Raw genomic sequence first — 25,635 nt, 5'->3', positions numbered from 1 at the left:
TCCAGTTCTTTCAATTATCCAGTTGAACTAAAAGAAAACACACATATCTAGTTTACATAGAAACACATCTGTGTGTTTCAAAGCTTTGTTTATGAACATGTGAAATGGTTTCTTGGTATTTGGTTCATTTACATCATTGCTCCATAATAAGCTTAGATACCATCTCATCTTTGTAGCATAAACAAAACATAAAACAGTAAACATAAAACAGTATTTGTATTTAAGTTTTCACTTTCTGGTTTCAGTTACTTGCAATTAATCCAGTCCAAAAACACTAATTGGAAAATTCTAGAAATGGATAATTATGCATTTTAAATTTATAACTTTGTTATTTTGATGGGTATGATAAAAAATCTCCTCCATCTTGAATCATCTCTTTGACTATCGTCCACACACTGGATCCATCCATCACCGCCTCAGACACTTAGTAGCTATTTCATCACCAAGCTGACAGCATTAGTGTACTTTGCTTGAGTCATGCTCTCTAGACCTAAAAATGGTCCCAAATCCCAGGAGCCATAATGCTTGAAATTTTATTTCAAAATTTCACTATATTTATTATGCTATTATTTATTGTTTTTAGTCTCTTGATGCTCCCAATTCATAACTGAAGCTTTTTCTCGATGCAGCTACATAAGAAAAAGTGTAGTAGACTGAGAGTTTGCTACTACCTGTGATTGCAGGCACCAGTGGTGTCTAGGAATGAATCCCCTAAGGATGAGGAGGGGCTACTGTCGACTTTTGAAATGGGAATTGAAATAAATCAGTATCTGTTATAACTTGCATCTAAGAGAACATACTACTATTTAAATACAAATAAAAAATAAATATATGTGTGCATAATGGTTTATAGCCCAGAAGATATGAAGTTTAAAAAGCAGAAATTGCTATGTTCATTTGAAACAGTTATTCCATAATTATCCATTTTGCACTAATGAAAAGCTGCTCAAAAGAGAAATTTCATGTCTCTAAGTGTATAGTTTGGTTTCAGTAATAAATCCTGTTTCATTTTATAGAAATGATTTGAACGTTCTATGTGTATCCTTTTGTGTTCCCTTGTTATACATTTGGCTAGGACACTGATTCCTTCTCCTTACTCATGTCCTACTATAATCAGTACAGAAAAAGTTAATAGGTCTACCTCATATAATTTTAAAGAAAATAGCATTCATTTAAAAATTATGAAAAGCTTCTTAAGAAGTTTTAATTGTCTTAACAACTCCAGATCAGGCCTTCACAAATGCTAATGTGTAAATGAAACCCTTGTTTTGGACCTGGTGGGTCTGAAAATACACAGTGAACACAACACACTGACTGACCATCCATGATGATTTGTTATACAGTTCAAGAGATCATGAAATCAAGAGCATCCCGGCCCTTATGAGTTTTATTAAGGTTCTCAAGTAAGTGACCTGCATTTCCCAAGTGCCCCAGAGTTATGGGTTGTTAATTTTCCGTTCTAATATATTTTTTCAGCTCTTTTGACAGCAAGTTTGTTTACCAGCAAAGAGGCCTTGGACCAATTGAAGAAGATACCATTCTAGTCATCGATCCAAATAATGCTGCAATTCTCCAATCCAGTGGGAAGAACCTGTGAGTAAAACAGCTTACGTGCTATTCAAGCTGGCACGCCGGTGCTGGGTATAAAATGCATCATTGGGTCAGGAATCTGTCACAAGACTACCCTTGAGTAGGAAACAAAGTGAATCATTCTTTCATTTACTTTCTAAACAAGTGGTTCTGAAGTTCAACTGAACGTTAGGATCATCCGGGAAGCTCAATAACTTATATACATACAAAAAATTGGGCCAATTGTGTGTCTCCTACAAAATGACTAAGGATCATTTTCTTACTATGAAAAGTATTTGATGGCCTAGATTGTTAGCTTGATTCAAACACCACGGTATAAGTATGCGTGCATCTTGCCATACTTATAAGCAATATTAATTTGTCCATTTATAATTTTTTTAAAATTCCATTCTGACTCTGTCTGGGCTATGGACAAATGTTATTCCAACTTTCCAGGTGACTATGGCAGAGTCAACATTGAAACAGACATTGATATGTATGATGAAGTCAGCTGTTGGCCGTTAGATCGATAGGTTTAAAAATAATTTCCCTAGTATAAAAATTATATACTCAACCAAGTAATCACTGATAAGAATAAAAGACCTTTTTCTCTTCCCACCAACAAGTGAAGAGTAAACAAATACCATTTTAAGCTTTCCCCTAGCTTGCACGTGTAATTTGGATCTGAAAGCCACTCATTATGTGGTCTGATTCCTAGATGGCATTTGGCAGGCAAAAACAGTTGGCAGATATTCATGGTCATTGAAAGAAAGGACACCTGCGTACAGTTACCCTGACCCATTATAACCTGGCAGCTTCCAGGACTATGCCCCGCTCCATCTGCCTAAGTCCAGGGAAGGCCAGCTTCTATGAATGCAGCTTCTAATAGAAGTTTAGTTTTTTAAAATAATATTTTTGAAGAAGTCAAGGGCCAAATTATAATACCATATCCTTAGAGCTGTAGCCATTAATCAGAAGCATCCTCATCCCAGAACAGAATTAGCAGGGACGGTAGAATAACTGTTGCCAAGCCCATGTGGCCAGCTACGAGGTATCAATGCTGCAAGCAAACCATAACCTCGCTTTCAGTGGCCAAAACAGGCATCCAGTTCAGCCAGTTAGTTAAGATCAAAGGGTTATGCACTTGGCTCATGAAAAAAAAAAATCTTGATGCCAATACCCTACTAAGGCTAGATGCAGACAAAGAAAGCTTGGATTCTCAGATGACATTTGAACAGTCTGTCTCCCATGTGTTAACTTCCTCTGTCCAGGCTTTTCAATCCTGTGGGCCTCTGTCTGCATCCCTTGCATATACTAAATAGATCAACCCTTTCTAATGACTGTTCAAGGTCACCACTTCACTGTGCCTGGAGGGTCACAGTCCTTCTGGAAGTTACTTTCTTTATGTTTCATTGTCTTCCATAGCCATTCTCAGGGCTTTCAAGTCACATCCAGAAGATTGTATGTTGATATGGTGTTATAGGACTGGAGAGATAGCTCGATTGGTAGAGACCTTTTTATAAGGAAACAGAATCTACATAAAAACTGCAGAGTCTCATCAGTAACCCCAGTGCTGGGACCAAGATGGGGCAGAGGGACAGAGATATGAGGATGTTTGAGACTATCTAGCCAGTCAGGATAGCCAATTGGTTCCACATCTAATGAGAGGTCTTATCTTAAAAATTAAGATGGATAGTGATCAAAATAGTTACCTGATATCACTCTCTGGACGACACGTGTATATGCACACATCATGAACAGCCACGAACAAAAATGCTCATAACACTGTATTTTCTTTTAATATATTTTAACTATTCAAACTATAGAAATCCACTGTTATTTCTCAAAGCGGTTTGTTTCATGCATATTCTGAAACATTAGTATTTATCATCTGAAAACTTGCTTTTTACTTGATGTTATTTGTGCTGCTTAATAAAGCATACTTTATAATAAGTACAATTTTTTTTTTAAATTTTTTTTATTGATAAAAGGAGGATAAAGAAAAGAAAAAAAAAACAAATTTCCACCTCCTCCCACCAGCCGCCCATTTCCCTCCCCCTCCTCCCACTCTTCTCCCCCTCCTCCCACTCTTCTCCCCCTCCTCCCACCCCTCTCCCCTTCCCCCCACTCCTCTCCCCCTCCCTTTCCAGTCCAAAGAGCTGTCAGGGTTCCCTGCCCTGTGGTACGTCCTAGGTCCTCCCCCCTCCATCCATATCTAGGAAGGTGAACATCCAGACTGGCTAGGCTCCCACCAAGCCAGCACATTGCGTAGGATCAAAACCGCGTGCCATTGTCCTTGGCGTCTCTTCAGCCCTCATTGTTCGCCATGTTCCGAGAGTCCAGTTTTATCCCATGCTTTTTCTGGTAACAGTCCAGCTGGCCTTGGTGAGCTCCCAGTAGATCATCTCCACTGTCTCAGTGGGTGGGTGCACTCCTCGTGGTCCCGACATAATAAGTACAATTTTATGTAAATTTTACTTATAGATCTTAATATGATTGGTTAACTTCTGCTTAAGCTTTGTCACAAGGAGGTCTCTGCCTTTTCTAATAGGTTATTTTCCTTTAACAATTCATTTTGGTCTCTGTTGTAATGGAACAACAAATACTGTTGTTACTTTATAGAAGTCTATTGCGAAGTTCCTCTCATTTGTGCTTGGAGAACTATAACTAAGACAGTTATTCTTATTTCACAGGTTTTATTTACCACATGGCTTGAGCATAGATAAAGATGGAAATTACTGGGTCACAGATGTGGCTCTTCATCAGGTGAGCTTCATTCTTGGCAATATTCAAAGAGAAGCTAGCTAAAATGGGTTAGTTTTCAAAAGTCTCTGGATTTTACTGAAATCATTTCTATGACTCAAAAATTTATAACAAGAAGGGGGAACAGTCATATCTTAGTAAGTTCTGTGTGCTCTTATAGAGACCAGAGACTCAGTGGCTTATAAGCAACAAACAAATACATTTCTCACAACTCTAAATTCTGGGCATCTATGATCAGGGTACCAGCATGACAGGGTTCTGGTGAGGTTTCCTGGATTTCAGACAGCCATCTCCTCAATGTCTTGTTTTATGAAGAAGGAAAAGACAGAAAGCTCTTGTGTCTCCCCTCACAAAGACACCAACCTTCCTCATGAGGTTTCACTGTGACAAACAGTTCCTTCCTGCTTCCATGACGTTAGAAGTTAGGATTCTGGTATATGAACTTAGAAGACACCAATGTTCAGTCTGTATCAATCCTCACCTCCACATTTTTCTTTTTGTACTCTGCTAGGAAAAGTCAACATGTTATCAGGCCTCTCTCCTCCCTTGTGTGCTAATAGCCAGATATGGAGCCTCCCTGTAATGTCTAGAGCCCTTCAAACTTCCTCTTCAATTTCTACATTGCCCGTTATTCTTTTTATCCTTAGGTCTTATTTCTTTTCTTTATTTTTAATTTTGCTTATGTTTTATTATTTCTTTTCTAAGCCACCTTAGTTTTCTATAAATTAAAGCAATGTCTCTATTAAGTATGTAAAACAAACTTTCTTTCTTTTCAAAAGATACTGCATTTTAGTCATGGAATTGTCTTAAGACCTCATCCCCATATAAGCGTGTTAAATGCAATGATGGTGGTACAGAGTTAAGAAATATAGGACAGAGACAAACAGAGCTCCAAAGACTCACCAGTGAGTCATTACTGTGTTCTCTGCAAGAGTTGCAGACATCAGTGAATCCCTATGCCTCATATGCTATCTGCTCATTGTAGTATGAGCTAAGGAAGACAAAAAAGGAAGTGGAGATGAATGTAATGTTTAAAGACTGGTCCCTCCTTCCCAAAAGCAATGTGCCTTACCCTCTCTGAGAAGTGGATGGGGATGGGGTGGAAGGAAGGTGGAGGGGATGTGAGGAGGGAAGGGAGTGGGAACTGGGATTGGTATATAAAATGAAAATAGTTTCACTTAAAAAAATAAAAGAAAAAGAAAATTCCTCAAAATAAATGAATAAATAATGCTGGTCCCTATTTGCTATTTATTAAGTTGCTGGCTTTGGGAAAATAACTTAATTTCCGCATGTCTAATTGTGACATGAAGAATTAATCCAGATGATTTCTATGGTCCCATCTTGTTTTAAAAGCATCTTCTTTTGAATAAATCTCTGTCTGCCATTTATACTTTAATTGCCTGTTCAAATGAGTGTGTGTGTGTGTGTGTGTGTGTGTGTGTGTGTGTGTGTGTGTGTGAACAATAATCAGGAAAAGGAGATTAAGCTTTCTTTCTTGTTTTAAAAAAGGTGTTCAAACTGGACCCACATAGCAAAGAAGGCCCTCTCTTAATTCTGGGAAGGAGCATGCAGCCGGGGAGTGACCAGAATCATTTCTGCCAGCCCACTGATGTGGCTGTGGATCCCAGCACAGGAGCCATCTTCGTGGCAGATGGTTACTGCAACAGTCGGATTGTGCAGTTTTCACCAAGCGGAAAGTTCATCACCCAGTGGGGAGAAGGTACCCACCACCAATCTTGGTCTCTAATCAGAATTCTGTGTCCATAAAACCAAAAACCAGACATGGGTTTGGTTTTCCCCATATAAAATCTGTAGTAAATGGTTTGTTTTCATGAATTTGAAAACTTACACAGCTGTGGCATCAGACTTTGAAAGACTCCATAATCCGTGTATCTGCGACTTTCTTTTGTTCTGTAGAATCTTCTGGGAGCACTCCCAAGCCAGGCCAGCTCAGCGTTCCTCACAGTCTGGCCCTTGTGCCTCATTTGGACCAGTTGTGTGTGGCAGACAGGGAAAATGGCCGGATCCAATGTTTCAGAACTGACACCAAAGAATTTGTGCGAGAGATTAAACATGCATCGTTTGGAAGAAATGTATTCGCAATTTCATATATACCAGGTATTTTGCTATTGTGTGCTTTGCTATGTTTATTGTATTCTGCCCTTAATTGTTTTTAACTTCATGTGCTTTTTAAATAACCTTGTTCTCATTAGTAAGTTCGAGATACTTTGTATATCAGATTTGAAACATCATAAAACTATTACTTCATTGTAAATCGCTTCAGTTCAAATGTCCTATTCCTTTTGCAGAAAAAATGAAGACTCTATAAGAAGTTAACAGCTGTTTGTATTGTGTTTAAAATGTCCCCAAACACTGGGTTTAAAATATTCCCAAATGATGATTCCTTTTTACTTATGATCATCCAACCTAGCTATCAAATGATTAATATTGCCTTTGATAGAATTGTGTTCCAACTATTTCTGTTTCTTGTTTCTTAAAAAAAAAAAAATGCTGGCTGTCTTAGTTAGGGTTTTATTGCTGTGAAAAGGCACCATGACCATGGAAACTCTTACAAAAGAAAACATTTAATTGGTGTTGGCTTGCAGTTCAGAGGTTTAGTTCATTGTTGTTGTGGCAGAAATCATGGTGGCATGCAGGCAGACGTGGTGCTGGAGAGGTAGTTGAGCATACCACACCTAGGTCCACAAGCAACAGGAAGAGCAGAGTGAAGCTGGGCCTAGCTTGAGCATTAAAACCTCAAAGCCCACCTGCAGAGACAGACTTCCTCCAACAAAGCCACACCTCCCAACAAAGCCACACCTCCTAATTTTGCCACTCCTCGCATTTGGGAAGCAGAGGCAGTCAGATCTCAGTGGGTTCAAGGCCTCTCTCATCTACAAAGTCAGGTCTAGGACAGCCAGAGATGTTACACAGGGAAACCCTGTCTCAGAAAACCAAAAATAGATAGATAGATAGATAGATAGATAGATAGATAGATAGATAGATAGATAGATAGATAGGTGCCAGAAGAAACAACCAATAAAAATATTGATTTAGCATTTTTATATAAATTATAATGGTTTTAAAAGGTTTCACAGGGCAGTGATGGCACATGCCTTTAATCCCAGAACTCAGGAAGCAGAGACAGGTGGATCTTTGTAAATTCAAAGCCAGCTTGGTCTGCAGAACAAGTTACAAGAAAAACAAGTAGAGCTGTTATACAGGGAAACCCTGTCTCAAAAAGCCAAAAATAAAATTTGTTTAAAAAATCCAAATTTATAAAATAAGATATGTATAAAATTATATTATAAAATAAGTTACCATAAGATTTCTTTGAATGTGTATTAACCAACTTAATATTTTAAGTAAAAGCTTACACAAATCTTCAAATACATTATGAAATATATTTAACTTTGTGATAACTTACATTGACTATACTCCCCACTTTAATACCTACACATTTTAGGTCACCAAGGCATAGAATAAAGAAGTTTAAGTGACTAGATGGGAAACAAGTGTGTGTTTCCTGAGAAATAATAATAAAATAAAAAAACTCATTGACGTCAACAAGAGAGATATTCTGTAGTTGGCTTTACTTCATATTCAAAGAATTAATTTGCCAAGATCATTCAGTTAGTAAGGAAGTAGATATAATAGTTTTAAAATCTGGAAAAAGATAAAAATTAAAGTTCAAAACAGGAAAGTTCAAAACACTAAGCAGGAGATAGTGTCTTTACAGCTCTGTAGGAATAATTGGTGCTCAGACTGTATTATGTTATAGGATATATTCTAAAGCTCTCTATGATCCTTTTAAGACAGATGAAAATATGGTGAACATAGGCTCAGCATTATATGGCTTTGCAGTGCTGGGGCTCGGACAAAAAACATACTAAGCAAGCCCTCTACCACTGAGCTATCCTCTGAGCCTCTTCTTAGGGGAACTCTTTAATGCGTTCTTTAAAAATGAAGTACTCAAACCTCTGGATGATTTAAGTCATCACTATTTCTATTATTTCATTTTCATCCAAAGAAATATCATTTTATTACAAAATATGTTCATAAGAAAGTGCTTCAATTTTTTCCCCCATGACAGTATGCCTTTAACAGTCTAAAATACAGATCTCCTGTTAACAAGCTGGAGTTATCTAAAATCAGATTATTTCCTCCGGGTACTGCAATTCCCCTCGTACCTTCTTTACATTCTCCTCTTATTCTTGCTGCAGCAAGGCAGCTACTACTTAGTTTTCCCACCTAATCAGATGTTCCAAAATGACTGACTCTGACAAGCTGACCTTTTCCCCATTCCTACTGAGGATGTCTTTCTAACCCTATATGCCAGTAGGCAGGTTTGTCAGTAATTATGCATCCTGCCTGCTCATGGATGGCTTCCTAAGTGGAACAGGTCCTCCATTTTCTGATGTGCTTGCTACAATACAGTCAGTCATCTAACCTGTTTGACCCACATCTGGTAACTCACAGGATAATCTTTGCTAAGTACTTTTCATTGCCGTTGATATAGGGACTATTGCCGTTGATATAGGTGACTATTTTGTTTGTGTACTGTTTGTTGCTTCTGTTTCAAAGCCAATCTTCGTCCATATTTTAAAGAAAGACCACATCTCTTGTCACAGGTTTGCTCTTTGCCGTTAATGGGAAGCCCTACTTTGGAGACCATGAACCCGTACAGGGCTTTGTAATGAACTTTTCCAGTGGGGAAGTTATAGATGTCTTCAAGCCAGTACGCAAGGTACTTAATACAAATACAAATGCCTCGATTTGAATATTTGTAACAAAATTAAAACATAAATATCGATGTATAACTCTTATTTTTAACCATAGAAGACATGATAGCTTTCTTAGCTGAGTTGACAGATGGCTTTTGTTAGGTTGATTTAAAATAAATGTCCATGTCTTTCTCTAGACCATCAGTATTTTCAGATGAACATTACCCGGTGCAGTTCTATCTTTGCAGTAGAGTCTGCATACGATGACAATCTTCAATTGACTATAGTCAATACAGATACATTGATTGATAGATGATAGACAGATAGACTCTTTTCCTAGTTTCGTTCAACGGTGAAGAAACCACATTGTAAATGTACTCCTATAGTTCTCTTTAGAATCAGCAGGCGGCGTGGTTTTTTGTTGGAGGTAGTGTTAAGATTTTAATAAACAACAAGAATTGAAAATAGTACTTTATGGAGTCTGTTCAAATTCTAAAGACTTGGCTAGGTGAGGAGTAAAGGCTCCACAGTAAGTTGCCACTATGTATTTTAACATTTTTGCACACTCAGTGACTACAGCTGAGCCTTACATAGGCTTTTGTCTGCCACTGTATTGTATATGCAGAGTAATTGCCAGAGTGATCATAATACTCACGCACACTGCAAGCACAGGCCAGAGGTTCGTCAGATGTAGGAAGATCAGCCTACTTAAATGCTCGGGCAAGGGTTATTTTTCAAACTGTAGAAAGGTTTATTGTGTTTACTTAAATCAAAATGCAGCTATCACAAGGCACTCAACAAAGTATGTCTTAGTATTGTAATTCTTAAACTGTCTCTTAGGATACCAAGTTTGTTAGGTGAGGAAATAAAAGGACTTTAAAATACCTCAGTGTTTTAGAAATCTCTCATAAGATGAGCAGTCTGGATTCCATCAAAGTTCACTGTAGTTTTTATACTGGGTCTTAAGGATCTAATCATGTATAAGACAGTCTCTTCCTCAGTGTGCCTTTGTTAGAGAAAGCTACAGCATCTGAAAGAAAACAAAGTAAACATGAACTAAAGAATTCCATCGCAGAGTCTCTTCATTTGAATCTCTGTTTATAGTTTGTATGCACGCATTTTCTTAGAAGACATTTTATCTGGAAAGCAATGTGCAATCACATTTAAATCATTGCATCTGTTAGAAGGAAAGCCAGTACATATAAAGTACATATTTTACCTGAACAGTGTTTTGAATTCTCATTGATTGTCTGATCTTGAGAGCTAGTCTCCTTTGAGCTAATTTCCTCATATTTATTGATTAAGGAGAGAAAAATATTACCATTCTTTCAGGCTTACCGTTTGTCTTATCAGAGTGTCTCTCTCTGTCTGGTCCCTTTTAATGATAGTGTTTTGTGTCAACTAGGTTACTAACTTTTAATTGAAATGCACATCAGTACATCAAAACTAAGCACTAGGGGGCTGGAGAGATGGCTCAGAGGTTAAGAGCACTGACTACTCTTCCGGGGGTCCTGAGTTCAATTCCCAGCAACCACATGGTGGCTCACAACCATCTGTAATGGAGTCTGGTGCCCTCTTCTGGCCTGCAGGCATAGAGGCTGAATACTGTGTACATAATAAATAAATCTTTTTAAGAGAAAAAAAAAACTAAGCACTAAGCAAGAGACCACCACTCATAAGACTATGAATAAGTCTGAATTAGAATTTCAGAGAGCCTTGTTCCTAAACATCAGCAAGTCACCAGACTTGTGGTGATGCGTGAGTCGCAATGTGTGGGTCAATGCAGGGGACCTGAAAAGAGTCTCATGCTGAGACAGAATTTGCTCTTCCTTCCCCAAAACAAATTATGATATCCCCCCTCCACGTGGGAAAGTGTTCTGTGTTGATTCAGTAAAGTGGAACCAGTTTATGGATCCCTCAGATCATTTACTTACTAAGATTATCATCATAAAGACTCAAAGTCCGGGTAAAAGGAATAACACGGTATAATGATTCGCTATTGCCGTCAGAGGCTGAGTTTTACCAGGTCTTTTCCTCTGCATGTATCTGCTGCTTCTTCTCTCACATAGTATGAGTCTCCCTTTTCTGACTATAATATTTAGGAATGCACTGGTGGTGCGTGCCTTTAATCCCAGCACTCGGGAGGCAGAGGCAGGCAGATCTCTGTGAGTTCAAGGCCAGCCTGGTCTACAAGAGCTAGTTCCAGGACAGCCAGGGCTGTTACACAGAGAAACCCTGTCTTGAAAAAAAAATAGATCTGAATGTTTGATCACTCTTTATATTAGCATAAGGGAAATAAAACATTAAGTCTAATAAAGAAGGTTTCATTCTTCTGCATATGGACACACAGATGACCCATTATCATTTGCTGAAGATACTGTCTTTACTCCTATGCTTTTAGCATCTTAGTTAAAAACGAGGGGGCTGTGACTGTGCGAATTTAAGTCAGGATCTCCAGTCTGTAGTCTTTCTTTGCAGTGAAAGACACTTGATGCAGAAACACATGAGTGCTCAGAGGGCCAAGATTGAGTAAAGGTTAAGTGATCACAATAATATGATATCACCACTGCTGCAGATAAGGGGACAGAAACAATCAGGAGACAGATTTAGAGCCTAGGAGGTACATTTGCTAGTCGTGATATGTCTGTTCCAGTCATGACTCCAGTGTCAGCACAGAGCCTGCTCGCATATGGGCCTGTCCTCAGTATTGCAGAGCTCTCTCAGAGGACCGAAGTTCAGCATCCTCACTGGTGGATCACAGCACCTGTAAATATAGCGCCAACGACCAAATGCCCTTTCTTGACCTCCTCGGGCACTGTGCTTATGCATTTGCCTACACCCAGACACAAACATATAAACACAATTTTAAAATAATAAAAACTTGCTAGGCAGTGGTGGTGTAAGCCTTTAATCCCAGGATTCAGGAGGCAGAGGCAGGTGGGTCTCTGTGAATTTGAAGCCAGCCTGGTCTATAAGAGCTAGTTCCAGGACAGCTAGGATTGTTACAGAGAGAAATCTAGTCTCAAAATAATAAAAACCATAATAATAATGATACTAATAATAATAACAACAACTTAATCTTAAAAGAGAGTGGACCTGTTAACAGCCAACCATAGAGGGAGGAGCTTTACTGACACTGTTGGCCCTCACTGCTGACCTAGTGGCTACGGATAAATTATGGGATGTGGGAAGTTCCTGCTGTCAGTCAAGTCCCTGCTGGTGAGGCTCCAATGGGAGTTCTGAGCCATAGTTACACAGATGGCCCTGGAGAAAATGATTGGGTCTCAAAACAAAAAGGAGATACATATGGGAAATATGGAAAGGGAGCTTTTGGGAAGGAGAGAGGGCTGAAAGGGGTGGGAGGGGTATGAGCAAACTCGGGGACGAGAGTAATCGGAATGTATAGTGTCCATGTATGAAAAAGTCAGAGGAGAAGCTTGATCATCCGTTTTTTAATGATAAAAGATGTTTGAAAGCAAAAGTAAGCATAAATAAGTTATTGAAAATAAAGCAACCCTGAACAAATAATCAGCTTATGAATTGCCAACGTTTGAAGGAGTTGCAAGCCAGTGGGTTCTCCGTGCCTGAATTACTCCTCGCAGAGTCGGGGCACAATGACTGCCTTTGGCAGGGGTGGCTCTCTTCCGTTTGAGTGGCACACCTTGTCTCATGTTTCTGCCATTCCATGACGTGTTGAAGTAAGGCCTCACCATGATAACCTGTGTCTTTACATCTGGCAGCACTTTGATATGCCTCATGATATCGTCGCTTCTGAAGATGGGAATGTATACATTGGAGATGCTCACACGAACACCGTGTGGAAGTTCACCCTGACTGAAAGTATGTTGTTATGCTTTTTTACTTGTTTGTTTTTACAGTATTTTTAATCCACAATTTCCATCTGGTTTATTGTTTAAAGTCATGGGAAACAAAAACATTTGCCTTTATTTTTTTTTAATACCAGGAATAGGAAATTGGGACGTAGGGAGTTTGGGTTTGGGGTTCAATGTTAGCATATATCTAGGATCCTTGGTTCTCTGTTCCCTGTAGTACAAAAGACAGGGGAAATGAAGGATGAGTGAGGGAGAGGAGAAAAGGAGAGGGTCCTTATCTGGCTTCTATTTCAGGAATTAAAATAATTTCTTAAATGTGGAGAGAGAAGGTTGTTTTTTCCTGGCAGACATTGCCTTGTTTCCAGAGACACTCCACAGGAAATGTTTGATGTGTGAAGTAATGTCTGTTACGTTAAAAAGCCCCGTTAATTCCAGCTTGTTACAGAAGAGAGAGACAGCATTGGCAAAGGAGAGGTTGACTTGTTGCCACAAGACATCACCCCATCTGGCACTCAGCTCTTTCTAGTGCTGAGCGTGAAGGGACACCAGCATCCTTGTCTGACACGTTATCTGAGGCAGAGTTTCTTTCTGTTTTCCATTTAGGCCTCAGCTTTATCCCCTCTTCCACCCCTTTCCCCCTCCCCCCAGTACTGCGTTGCTGTATTTTTATTTAACTGGAAACATAAAAGAACAGATTTACTCTTAAGAATCTGGTCAGTAAGTGGATGAGTTGTTAGGTTTTGGAGTAGGGGTTGAGGAAGGAGATTTGAGGGGACAGTGAGATAGATTACTTAGTGTTAGGTTTATTGAGGGGACTGAAGGGGACATTGAGTAGGATTAGTGGAAAGTAACAAGTTTGTTAGAAAATTTATTTGTCCCATGGATAGATAGTTAGGCAAGAACAGGGCAGGGACACTGGGGAAATTTCAGGCCCCAGCACAAGAAACAGGTCTGGTCTCTGAAGATATGAAGCAGAGGCCTTTTGGCAGAAGTGGGGTCTACCTGCTCTTCTAACTGTCTAAAGATGGTTGAGGTTTCCCAAGAGCCCCTCAGCCAGAATCTCGAATCCCAGGCAAGAGGGAGAGAAAAAAGGTAGGGAGAAGGATATGTAGCCAATATCCCTTTTAATGTTAACTCGCTTGGCAGATGAGAACTGGCCCCAGGAATTCTAATAGCCAGGGTCCCACAGTGTCTCTGTCTGCAGATACTATGGCCTGAGTTGGGGCTGGATTACTAGTGTTATAGTCTTCATTGATGTTAGTATTATCTCATTTCAATTTGTATATCATTAAAAGTGTACTAGCCTAGTCCCTGGTTTCAGACTGGAAAAACAAAATTTCCCTTAACTGAAGTTCACTGAATGCTTACTTGGCCCAAAACTTCAATATCCGGAGATGCTTTTTAAATATGTTGGGGTCTAAGCAACAGCAGAGAGTGGTAACAAATGGTAACAAGGAATTGGGGGTGATAACTTTTGAGGTATCAAAAGCTGCTGCAGTTAGCAATATTAGGAAAAGAATTAATAAAAAACATGGAAACTTGATGAGTAAAATGATGTCAATTGAAACAGCATAAATTCAAGTTATAACTAGGAAAGAAAACAAATTACTGGAAGAAAAGTAAAATCAAGAGTCTATAAACTTTAACCAGATGCAATGTAGGTTTTACATCTCAATTTAGCCAGTGCTGTATTCAGTAACTTTTGAGTTAGGCTTCGAGTAGCTCTTACTCTTCTGCAATAAGGTCCCAATTCTAGTATAGTGAATATAGATTCAGCTGTCAGGTATCTTTGCACAGATGTGATAGAAATGTCCATGAGGAAAAAACTTGTTTTACCTCATGGTTTCAGAGGTTTCAATGTTTGGTGGTTTGGGCAGAACATCCCAGTAGCAGGATGACGTGGCATAAGGGAGCATGTGGCCAAGAAGCAGATAAAGGGATGGGCCACACTAAAACAGTCCAAGGACGTGCTTCTACATGCCTCTGTCTTCCGAGCCTCTGCCATCTCTTTATCACACTGCAGTAAAGCTATCTTTTTAATTCCATGCTGGAAACAGTGCATGATCAAATCAGTCCTCATAATCTAAATGTCTCTGGAAGTTCCCACACGGACCCACCCAGAGCGCGCTGTATTGCTCTCGTAGGCATTTCTTACTCCCCTCCCGTGAGGACTGTGGCAGAGCCTCTGGCCTATCCTACCCCCAGAAGTCACTTTCCCTTTTCCCTAGAAGAGATGCATTCAGTACTTGTGTTTTCAGCAAGGGACCCTGGAGGCATGGGCAAACCAATGTAAAGCTACAGATAGATGGATAATCCTCAAATGACTGACCAAGTTAAGATTTTTACAACAATAAAAAAATGTTAAATGACCTTTTAAAGATGGAAAAGACTGTATAAGGAGAAATGGGAACAATTTTAATATGTGCATTTTGAAAACTCGTCCTACGTGGTTTTGGTACAACCTCCAATGGCTGTTTAAAAAGCAGTACAATATAGCATACAACATCAAGATGATAAAAATCTATCTGTGTAATCCAGACCACAATAGTTCAGTGAGATGGGACCTCTGGCACAGGAAGAGCGTCTGTGTTTCCACTCTAGTGCTTAGTCAAATTCATAGCAGATTGCTGTCCTACTTGGCTTCTCTATTGCTGTGTTAAACACTGACCACAACTAACCTGGTGAGGGTAGATAGATATTTGACTTCTGTGTCCATGTCACTGAGGGAAGCCAAGACAAAAACCTGGAAGCCAGAACCAGAGGAGAGACCACAGAAGGATGCTGTAGACTGACTTGCTCTCTGTGCCTTGCTCAATTTGCTTTCTTACATCATCCAGGACCATGTACCCTAGGGTATCACTGCCCAAAGTGGGCTTGGACCTCTCACCTAAACCTTTAATCGAGAAAATGCCCTACTTACGCTAGACCAAGCTGATAGGGAGGTTCCTAAGCAGGTGTCTTCTTCCTTGATCACACTAGTTTCTGGGCATCAAGGACAAAGCTAAGCAGCACAGCTGAGTTACAGCATGGCAGTGTTCTAGAATTATCCACCTTCCTCCCAGGGAGGAATCACTCCACACATTTAGAAATTAATAAAGGAAAAAGTTCTTTAATTATACCAGGTGAATGGTTCTGGCTAATGCACCAAAGGGGACCAGCCTGGGGAATGGAAAATTTTTTCCAGTTTTTATAGGTCCTAGGCTTATCTATTCCACATACACTATCATTCTTAAATCTCTTCTAAATCCTGGCCCAGGTTAGACTTTGAACAACCTAAACAGAAAGGACAATACAGGTATGGCTACTTCGGTTAGTGGGAATTTTACACAGCCAAATATTGTTAGAGTTATTTCTTAAGTATACCAGTATTGTTGTTGTTGTTGTTGTTGTTGTTGTTTTCTGGTAGTTGTTACCTGGGATCACCTTACACACCTGGCAGAATTACTCTTTTTTCTTATAAGAACATGGAGGGAGGGGAGGATAATGGCAGAGCAGGATTTAAAGGTGGTTGCCACCCTGCACTGTTCCCATGAGCTGCCCACTAGAGGCATATTCTTTGATATGGAGATGAGCTTATTGGCCTGATGTAAGTCAAGTTTGTCTCCTTCTGTGGTTGAAATGGAGCCTAACTGGAGGGCAAGCTTGGTGAAAGAGCATTAGCAGAAGTGTTTTCTCAGCAACCCGAAAATAAACTTAAATAACGGCGCTGAATTTTCTCCCTAGCAGTTTCTAGCAAGCCTGGTCAAAGCGCTGCTTACCTTCCGGTCAAGTTGGAGTCAGCACTCTCTTAATTAAATTCCGCTTGGCATAACATAATAATTCCTAAGCAAGTTTAGTAGTGCATCCTTTATAGCGTCAATTTTGTTACTCCGAGTTCCTGATGCATCAGTCGAAACCATCTTCACTCTAAGACATGGTCCAGGTGAAAACGCTATAAGCAAGGGAGGGGTGAAACTGCTGAACTGGGCTACATCACGGGTGGAAAGGAAGGTTTACTGGGGATCGAACTCCAAGGCTGTACTCAGGGGGGCGTCAGGGGCGGGAGCAGAGAGAAACAAAGATGTGGAAAAATCAAGTGGATTTTAGGTGACAGTCAACAGGTTGGGGGACTTTGAGCTGAGACAGGCTCTTCAGATTAACTGGGACTTAGATGTCCTTGACTTAGACAGTTGACTTTTGAGGACAGATTAAGGAGGTCCTGGTGAGTGGAAATCGCTGAGGAATGCTGAAGTTAAGCTTTGGTTTTCCCAGTAACAATTCTTCTGTTTACCAGACCAGAGATCTTTTGTTTAGGCCGTTGTTGCCAGCACTGCCATGGGTGGGGTCGGGAATGGGGGCCAAACCGAGTTTTGTCACCAGCACTGCCATTTGGCCCTAACAAACAGAACTGAGTAATATTTCAGAAAAAAATATGATATTATAAATTCTGAAAGGAAAATTCTCTTTTTGGTTGTTTTTTTGTGTTTTTGTTTTTCAAGACAGGGTTTCTCTGTGTAGCCTTGACTGTCCTGGAACATAGATACCTGCCTGCCTCTGCCTCCTGAGTGCTGAGATTAAAGGCGTGTACCACCACTGCCTGGCGAAAGACCTTTTCTAAATCTAAAGTTATTAGAAATATTATCTCAGCTTACCCAAGGATGTTTTATTGAAGATGCATGAACATGGCCACTAATTAGACTTAGGAAATATTTGTAAATGAATAAAAATGATATCAATGTTAAGTTTTTAAATGTTCTTTTAGAGAATTCTGATTTTTCTCACTCCTTATTGTGCTTTTACAGAAATGGAGCATCGATCGGTGAAAAAGGCAGGCATTGAGGTCCATGAAATCAAAGGTTGGTCAGAGTTCTCTTTTAAACCAAAATCTGTTTTGTTGGATTATTTTTTGGCTCTGATTGAAGCATAAAAAATTATCAGGATAAAAATATGTAGTACGGTAAATATCCATGACTTCTGCTTTGTACCCAGTCCTTAAACCTCCATGTTGCTGCTTCCCTTTATTGTAAAGGTAGTTGTCAGAGGGCCCTCCAATCACTGATTCCCAGGAGCAGGACATGGATGCAGATCTCAGAAACCTCTAGCTTGTGATCCAAAGATAATGCAGGAAGGAAAATATTTAGCTAGTCATATTGGGAAGTATTGTTGATCTTACATAGAAAAATGATTCTTTAGTATGCTAGAAAATTCTACGTGCACTCTCATTTAAGCAAGTGAAAACCCTTGGTGAGTCAGTCCTATTCTGCCAGCTCCTGTCATGGCACCTCTCAGCCTATAAGACTGACTGAGGGCTTGTTTGTAAATGGCAGTGTATTGAGTCTAGGGGAAATGGAACAACAGCTGACCTCAGGACAGTTACTCCCCATTTAAAAGCAGGAGAGAAAGAAGGCACACATCCACATGTCCCCATGAGCAGGTGAAGGCGTAACTCACAAACAATTGGGGCCAGATGAAGTCATAAGTCACACACACGCAGGTAACTGAATCACAGGCATACATGTGAGCTTGTCTACAGGTAAGCAACTACTATACCCTGTCTATTCAAAAGCTCTGTCTTCTTACTTTTTCCTCTCTGAGAACCAGTTCGAACCTGCAGCTTCTCTGCACGGTGTAAGTTTTTGACTGGTGCTGTATTGTTAAGGACCCACCATGCTTATGTAACCAAGTGATTCCCTTCTTCATATTGAACCTGGAGATCTTCAGACCAAAGTCTAGGCGTCTTTGTTTTCCTGCCTCATGACAGTAGGTTGGAAAGACATGCAGAGCCAGGAATAAAAGGAAGTTCATGCAGGCAGAAGAGAAAGACAGTAGGCTCCACATTGAAAGAGCTGAAAGAACATAATTGAGAAAATAAACTGCAATTGCTTGACATTTGTAGAGATTCTGCCCAGAGGACCATATAGGGTGGTGCTCATATTACTCAAATACACATACAGGTTTTAAATCATTGCTATTTATATAGTGTCACTGATGTTATGTTTATCCCCAAATAAGGGTGATTTAAAAGATATTGTTGTTAATAACAGCTATCATATATGGAACACTAAAACTGGGCAATACAAAAAAAGTATCAAATATAATCCTACTACCATGTGATATTTATTTTACATATGAGGACGTATGGATGGGTATTACGAAGGAGAAAGTAAGTGTTAAAGTCAGGTTTTAAATGCGAGTCTTTTGATGTCAAATCCTGTGTTCCTAGCCGTTGCTGCAGTGTTAAGGACAGATCAATCCTGTCAGCACATCAATCCATTCGTTCTTCCAAGAATGCAGGCAGTTAGGAATGATTTGCAGTTTGTGTTCCAATCTCTTGAACTGTAAATTATTTCAAAGTATTTCCGTTTAAATATGCCTTACCAAATCGTTCTTGATGGTAATATGTGGGAAACAGTCCAATTTTCCTTACCTGACCTCACCTTAGCTGCTTGATGAAGGCAAAACAATGAGCCCATTTAGATGGAAAACCTCCCAGTCTTGGGGCAGAACCCAGCAGTACAAATAGTGAATTTTACATCAGTGTCTACAAGAAAGTTCAGTCTAATAGTCGGGAATATTCCACCTCAAACAGAGATACTTTGTTCTTTGAACCCAAATAATTCTTATTCTTCTATAAGTTATATTCTTATTACAAAAGAAACACGGATCATGCTGGATACCTAGATCTTATCATTTATCAAAACCATGAAGCTACCCTTTGTAACAGAGGCCAAAGCAAATTGCCACTTGGCAACATAGGAGGTGTTTGCTAATTTTACAACTCTAAATGTGATTTACTTTGGTGATACTTATTTCCACGTGAGTAGACATAAAACTGAGCAGTTATAACAAGGTTTCAGAAGCAAAATTTTAAGGGAGTTTCAGAAATAAGAGAATTGAAATGACAAAAAAAAAAGCTTAGGGAAAAGATTTAAAGTTTCAAATAGAGTTACTAGAAATAGAATAGGTCAAAGCCTAGCTCTCACCCTGTCCCCTGCCCCACGTAAAGAGGACAATGGTGATCAGTCTCCAAAAGTAGAAAGAAGAAAAAAAGAAAGAGGCTCTCAGGTGCAGTGAATCTCTTCGATCTTATTGAGAGGAGGGTTTATAAGGATCTGTTGTGGGGGTAGGAGGAGAAGAGAGAACATGAATCAGAATGACGGTCATTGATGCTGGGTATAGCTTTCATGTTTTCCTAAGTCACAAGATAATGTCCTTTCTAAACTCCTCCCTCTTCACTTCTGTCTGTTATGAGCTAGGTAACAATTTCCGTATTTGGTGTATTAAGAATGTACCCCCATTCCTGATTATTATCCCAGTTGCTTTTATTAAAGAAGAAGTCTGAGGGAGGACAGAAGGAGTGGCCTTGAAAGCTAGCTCAGTGGATTAAAGTGTTTGCTTCAGAGGCATGAGGACCAGAGTTAGGATCCCCAAGAGTCCACACGAAAGGAGAGCAAGCATGACAGCTCTTGGAATCCCTTTGCTGGGGAAACAGATGCAGAGATCTTGAGGGTGAGCCATACAGCTAGATTCTCTGGAGTTGTTAAGCTTTGCATCCGGGGAGAGATTCTACCTTAGAAAATAAAATGGAAAGCAATGGACAAAGACACCTAATACTGACTTCAGGTGTGCACACACACACACACCACACAAACACACAGAGAATGCATTAACACATGCAAACACGCATTCACACAAATGCATACATAACAATGTTATAGAGCAAAACATTCAGCTTTACATTCATAGAAAATAGAGAAAATGACAATGAGCTTGCAAGTAGATGAGACAAGGCAGCAGTAACTTACTAAAATATGTATCACTTTAGACATTCTTGACTTCCATAATTCTGGTATTTTGGATGTAATCTACTAAAATATATCTACATTTTAACATTTGGAAAAAGATGAAATGTGTTTAAGATTTAAAAAGTGCTATTTTTTAAAGAGGAAAGTTTTTAAATAACGTATTACCATGCAAAATAAATAATACTAGAATAATAGAAAAATGCAAATACTAGGCAGTTACCCTCACAAAAAAGCACAGATGACTGTCCTTTAGAGAAATATTGCTTTAAAGGGCAGAAGAAGGGAAAGTAATGCTTCTTATCTTTCAGTTGTTAAAACCATTGCTTTTTCTTTGTGTCTAGATATGCGATGACAGCTTCTGAATTTATAAGACGTTTTTGTTCTAGGCAGACTGTATATGCCATCTTATATGATACAAGAGTGTCATAGTCTATTCCCTTTTATCTCCAGAAACTCGGGCATTGGCTCATTTTCGAGTCTTTACACTCCAGAATATGGGAATGCTTAATAAAGGAATTTCAGATAAAGAGTGGAATGATATACTTTGGATTATTTATTATTTGAGTGGAATTCCTGGACTCTTTTGTGATAAGTGTTCTGTTAGATTTTTCATTCTACCTATGTCTTCCCATCAGAAGAACAGCAATATTGCTTTTCTTTCTAAGACTGGGATATTTTTTTAAACTGCACTCATTGTAGCAAAGCACCTTTCAAATGTCAAACACATTTCAGTTTACTCCAAATGTTAGAATGTTCAAGTATTTTTAGTAAGTTACATCCAAAATATGAGAACTGTGGAAGCCAAGAATGTCTAAAGGGGTATGTGCCTTAGCTAGTTCATGACCCTGTCGCATCTACTTTCTATGAATGTTAAACTGATTCCCTCAGTCTATAACCGAAGCCATCCCTGGTTATCTATATTTAATATACTTCAGCCCTGGCTCTGCCTCATCAAGGATACCAGATATATATTGACAAAACAGTTATAGCAAAAACCCTTCTATTTTCTATGATACTGAATAATTATCTCATAGTGTATACTGCTTTCAAATAGAGAATCAGGCCTTCCTTCTAAAGGTAACACATTCTTGAATTCCAAAGATACAAATGTGTTTTAGGTTATTTAATCCCATGATTCCATTTTGTTCCATTTAAATATGGAACAAGTTTAAACGTAGAATACTCATGTATACATTTTCTGATTGAACCGTGGTTAGGTCTGTGGACCAATCTCTTTCCTTCCCTGCTCTTAAAATTCCAAGAGCCAGGCAAGCGAATGCGAGAGAAAGTGTAGTCTCTGCTGTTGCAAAGTCCAGGGAACAAGATGAAGACTTAGGGGTCTTCAGCGAAAGAGTAACAATAGCACCTGCTCCAGGCTCTGTGTGTCAATTAAAGAGGAGCAACGTGCCCTGCGTAGTGCAGGTGCTCAGTGAGTGTGATGGAGACTGTGGAAGAAGCTAGCGCAGAACACTGAAGCGAAGAGCCTCAGTATTCCATGTGTTTATATCATAGATTCTATGTGACATGTCCTAAGCAGTTTCAGGAGTATGTCCAGCAAGCTGTTATTAACCAATTTTCCCCCCATTAAAACCCTTTATCCTTGCCAGTTTGTCAAGGTCTGCTGAGGACCTTGCATCATGAAGTCCTTGCATGAGGTCCGCTGCATCATGCAGTCTATATAGTATTGTAGGGGAGAAGATACACCAAGAAATTAATATTCTGGAAGCCTTCTGAGTCATTCAGCAAACAGGACTGTAACATTTCTCCCAGCTAAATTCTACTCATTGCGCGTTAGGGTTTCTATACACAGATAGCCACATACTTCTTAGGGCTGGCTCGAAGTCCAGTCTCGTTTCAAGTCAATAGTTATTAAAGCCCCTGTCATAGCTCTACAGCTTCATTGAATCTGTTTCTTCACAGTGCTTAATGCCTGATCAGCCTGGTACTTACCCAGCTCCTGTCAGTCTCTCAGAAAGTTGATGTTATTTTATCACCAATAAAATTATATATGTTGCATTTATGCCTGCATATTTTGCTGAGAACTATATAAAAGACTACAGTTGCTTTTTCTCTTTGTCAGTCTATAACTTTGTAAATGTCTATGACTATATAGAGAGAGTGCTAAAACGTCACAGAACATAGAAGTGAGTCATAAAATAAAGGTACAATGAACCAAGTATTTATTAAGCACCTTCTTTGTGGCCCACATCTAAATCAAAGAGTTTTATGAAGGGAATCGGATCACAGCTTTACAAAGGAGATCCTTCTAGGCCAAAATAAATTAACTAACTTGCCCAAAGTTATTCTGCTAGTATATCTGAGAAGAAGTATGATTGACTCCAGTAGTAAGCACCAGCTCCTCTTCTCTACACAAAGCCGTGTGTGATCCTAACCTTGGGGAAAATGCAAAAGGATATATACACTATGGAGTTACTGGCTAAAGAGGGAATTAAAGGTAGATCAAAGAGCACCCGCTGGAAGGTGAAAACTACACAGCAGTCACCATAGCTGCTGATGACTTTATAGATGCTGAGATTGCAACGTGACCCCACATACACTGGTCTCAACAAGTTCTTGGTGAACCATTGTTGATTTGACTGGGTAGGGGTGGGTGCGAGGGCTTGGAATCTTTGAATCAGTTGCATACTGTGAACTCTTCTCTCCCTGAAGAAGCCGAGGCAGTTGTTGAATCCAAAATGGAGAACAAACCCACCTCCTCAGAATTGCAGAAGATGCAAGAGAAAGAGAAACTGAGCAAAGAGCCAGACTCGGGAGTGCCCGTGGTTCTCATTACAACCCTTCTGGTTATTCCTGTGGTTGTCCTGCTGGCCATTGTCATGTTTATTCGATGGAAAAAGTCAAGGGCCTTTGGAGGCAAGTAAAAATGAGCCCCTTGGATTCAGACCCTACCTTTGAAAGCATGTCTGGCCTAATTACCATTAGGAACTTTGTCATGACTGTCTGTTTGGTTTGGCTTGACTTAGTTTGCTTTACATGCTCTCTACCTTCTTATGATATTATTGTCTGTGTCTTGAAAGGTGACTATAAATAATATTGAATATAAAATCTATTTGGAACCTCTGACATTTAAGTAGTTTGCTTCAACAATAACTTCACTCATTGCCTTTAAACAGTTGGCTTAAGCCCAAATAATATCACCTTAGAAAGCTGTGAAGTTGTAGATCTACTATAAATCATCTTGCAGATCAGGCAGAAGGATATACCTGCTGATAGGAATGGACCAGAACTCACAATACTTGGGTCAGGTACCTTGAGGTTGTATTCTTTCCCTATTAGGTTGACTCTAGCTTCTAGCTGCATGACATTGGGCAAGTTACTTAATCTCTCTAAAGCAGATTCTTCATGAATAAAATGAGACTAAAATATGAGGTTGTGTGAAAGTGAGATAGAGCAATGGACACTACGCATTTGCCAAAGTATCTGGTACCTACTATGTCACCAGTGTCACTAGCAAGTATAAAGAGTAATGTCGGTCATAGAGAACTAAAAAGAGATGCCCATCTCAAGCTTCTCCTTTACCCAGAATCCTCCTGTCCTAGCAAACCACTTAGTTTTTGAATAGTCATAAATTTGACCGTTAGATTTCCCAAATGAATGAGGCAGGGTCCAGTACCATTAGTCAGTATATTTAAAAATAAAGATAAAAAATTGTCATCATTTGAGGCCCTTTCAGTTATATTGAAATGAATAATTGATATCATTTTTATATCACACTTTTAAGTAGCAGCCTCTGGATCCTAAGGCAGAGCACTGTGGGAGGCAGCATTTGATCAGGAAACACAGTCTGGTCTCTGAGGTCAGGCAGCCAATGGCAGGGATTTAGGTACCCATGACAAAAGCCTTAACACAGAAAAAGACCCTGAAACAAAGAATGGAGGATTCCATTTAATGAGTTATGAAAGTAATGTTTCTTAGGTTTTCATTAACTCTTTATTGACTTCATATAAATCTTGGGGAAAAAAATGTAATTAGCTCTTCCCAAAAAGGATTGTTATGAACCTGGAATTGTCATGAATAGAAAGAAAACCGGCCATGTCGTGAGACATACACTTTAAGAAGACAAATGTGTGATGTGGTATCAATTGGATGTGCCCAGCACAGGCAGCACTTTTTGATACTAGTTGTTCAATAAGATAACTGTTGGAAAGGGTCAGATGAGTAGAGGACACTCACAAAATAGACGACACATAAAAGATGATGTATAAAACTTTAACCAAAGATGGTAATGCGGTGAAAACGACAAAGAATGTCAGTGGGAGGTAGGGCCTCGGCATATGGCAGGACTCTCGGCTATTTAACCAGGAGAGGAAGTGACTACTGAGTCAAGAAAGCCTGCTTTCCCATTTGCTATTAGGGACATGTGACATGGAACTAAAGCCTAAGGCTGTGTGGGAAGGGAGCAACATTGTGCCCCCATGTGTTATTTAAGAAAAGTGTACTTCTATGCAACTCTGTGACATTTAATTGAAAAGGTAGATTAGCCTGCCAACTATTTTCAAGAATTGTTTTTCATCAACAGGTTTTTATCAAAAAAAGAAGGAGGGAGAGAGGGAGAGAGGGAGGGAGGGAGAGAGAGAGAGAAACAGAGAGAGAGGAACCCTCCTAAAGTTTGGTTTGCATTGATTGTACACACCCTGGTTGTGCACTCCACTGAGAGTCGGCCCGGACACCCAGCTAGGCACGGGGCACACAGGACTGGCCGAGGAAGGCACCACGTCTTTGTGGATCTGAGTCTATTCTTGGTTTTCTTGCAGTGCTTTCTCCATATTGTTTTCTATCTGTCAGCTGCCATCTGCCTTTTAGCTCTTGTCTAGAGGCTGCTGGGTACCCTGATGCTTCTCTGAGGATAGCCCGTGAAAGAATAATGAGAGAAAGAGAGAACACACAGAGACATAGCAGGGGACAACTGGATTCCCTTGGGAGCTCTACCTCTCCATAAAA

The 25,635-nt window shown here is 39.6% G+C and overlaps 1 protein-coding gene across 12 annotated transcripts in view; it reads left to right on the top strand.

The window, feature by feature from the left end:
• Pam (peptidylglycine alpha-amidating monooxygenase) overlaps window positions 1-25,635 on the top strand; it is a 299,077-nt gene that overhangs the window by 271,205 nt on the left and 2,237 nt on the right. For 4 of the 12 annotated variants that reach the window (XM_075951994.1, XM_075952000.1, XM_075952002.1 and 1 more), the window contains 8 exons: window positions 1,477-1,593; window positions 4,263-4,335; window positions 5,842-6,052; window positions 6,250-6,450; window positions 8,964-9,079; window positions 12,797-12,896; window positions 17,671-17,724; window positions 23,344-23,547. In XM_075951994.1, the coding sequence (XP_075808109.1) occupies window positions 1,477-1,593; window positions 4,263-4,335; window positions 5,842-6,052; window positions 6,250-6,450; window positions 8,964-9,079; window positions 12,797-12,896; window positions 17,671-17,724; window positions 23,344-23,547 (1,076 nt within the window). The remainder of the gene's footprint in view (window positions 1-1,476; window positions 1,594-4,262; window positions 4,336-5,841; window positions 6,053-6,249; window positions 6,451-8,963; window positions 9,080-12,796; window positions 12,897-17,670; window positions 17,725-23,343; window positions 23,548-25,635) is intronic. The other 8 variants (XM_075952003.1, XM_075952001.1, XM_075951997.1 and 5 more) reach the window with 2 other exon arrangements.

Source organism: Microtus pennsylvanicus, chromosome 17 (genome assembly GCF_037038515.1).
Source record: "Microtus pennsylvanicus isolate mMicPen1 chromosome 17, mMicPen1.hap1, whole genome shotgun sequence".
Taxonomy (NCBI): domain Eukaryota; kingdom Metazoa; phylum Chordata; class Mammalia; order Rodentia; family Cricetidae; genus Microtus; species Microtus pennsylvanicus.
Note: the sequence above shows the minus strand (reverse complement) of the source record. Positions and strands in the feature narration are given on the sequence as shown.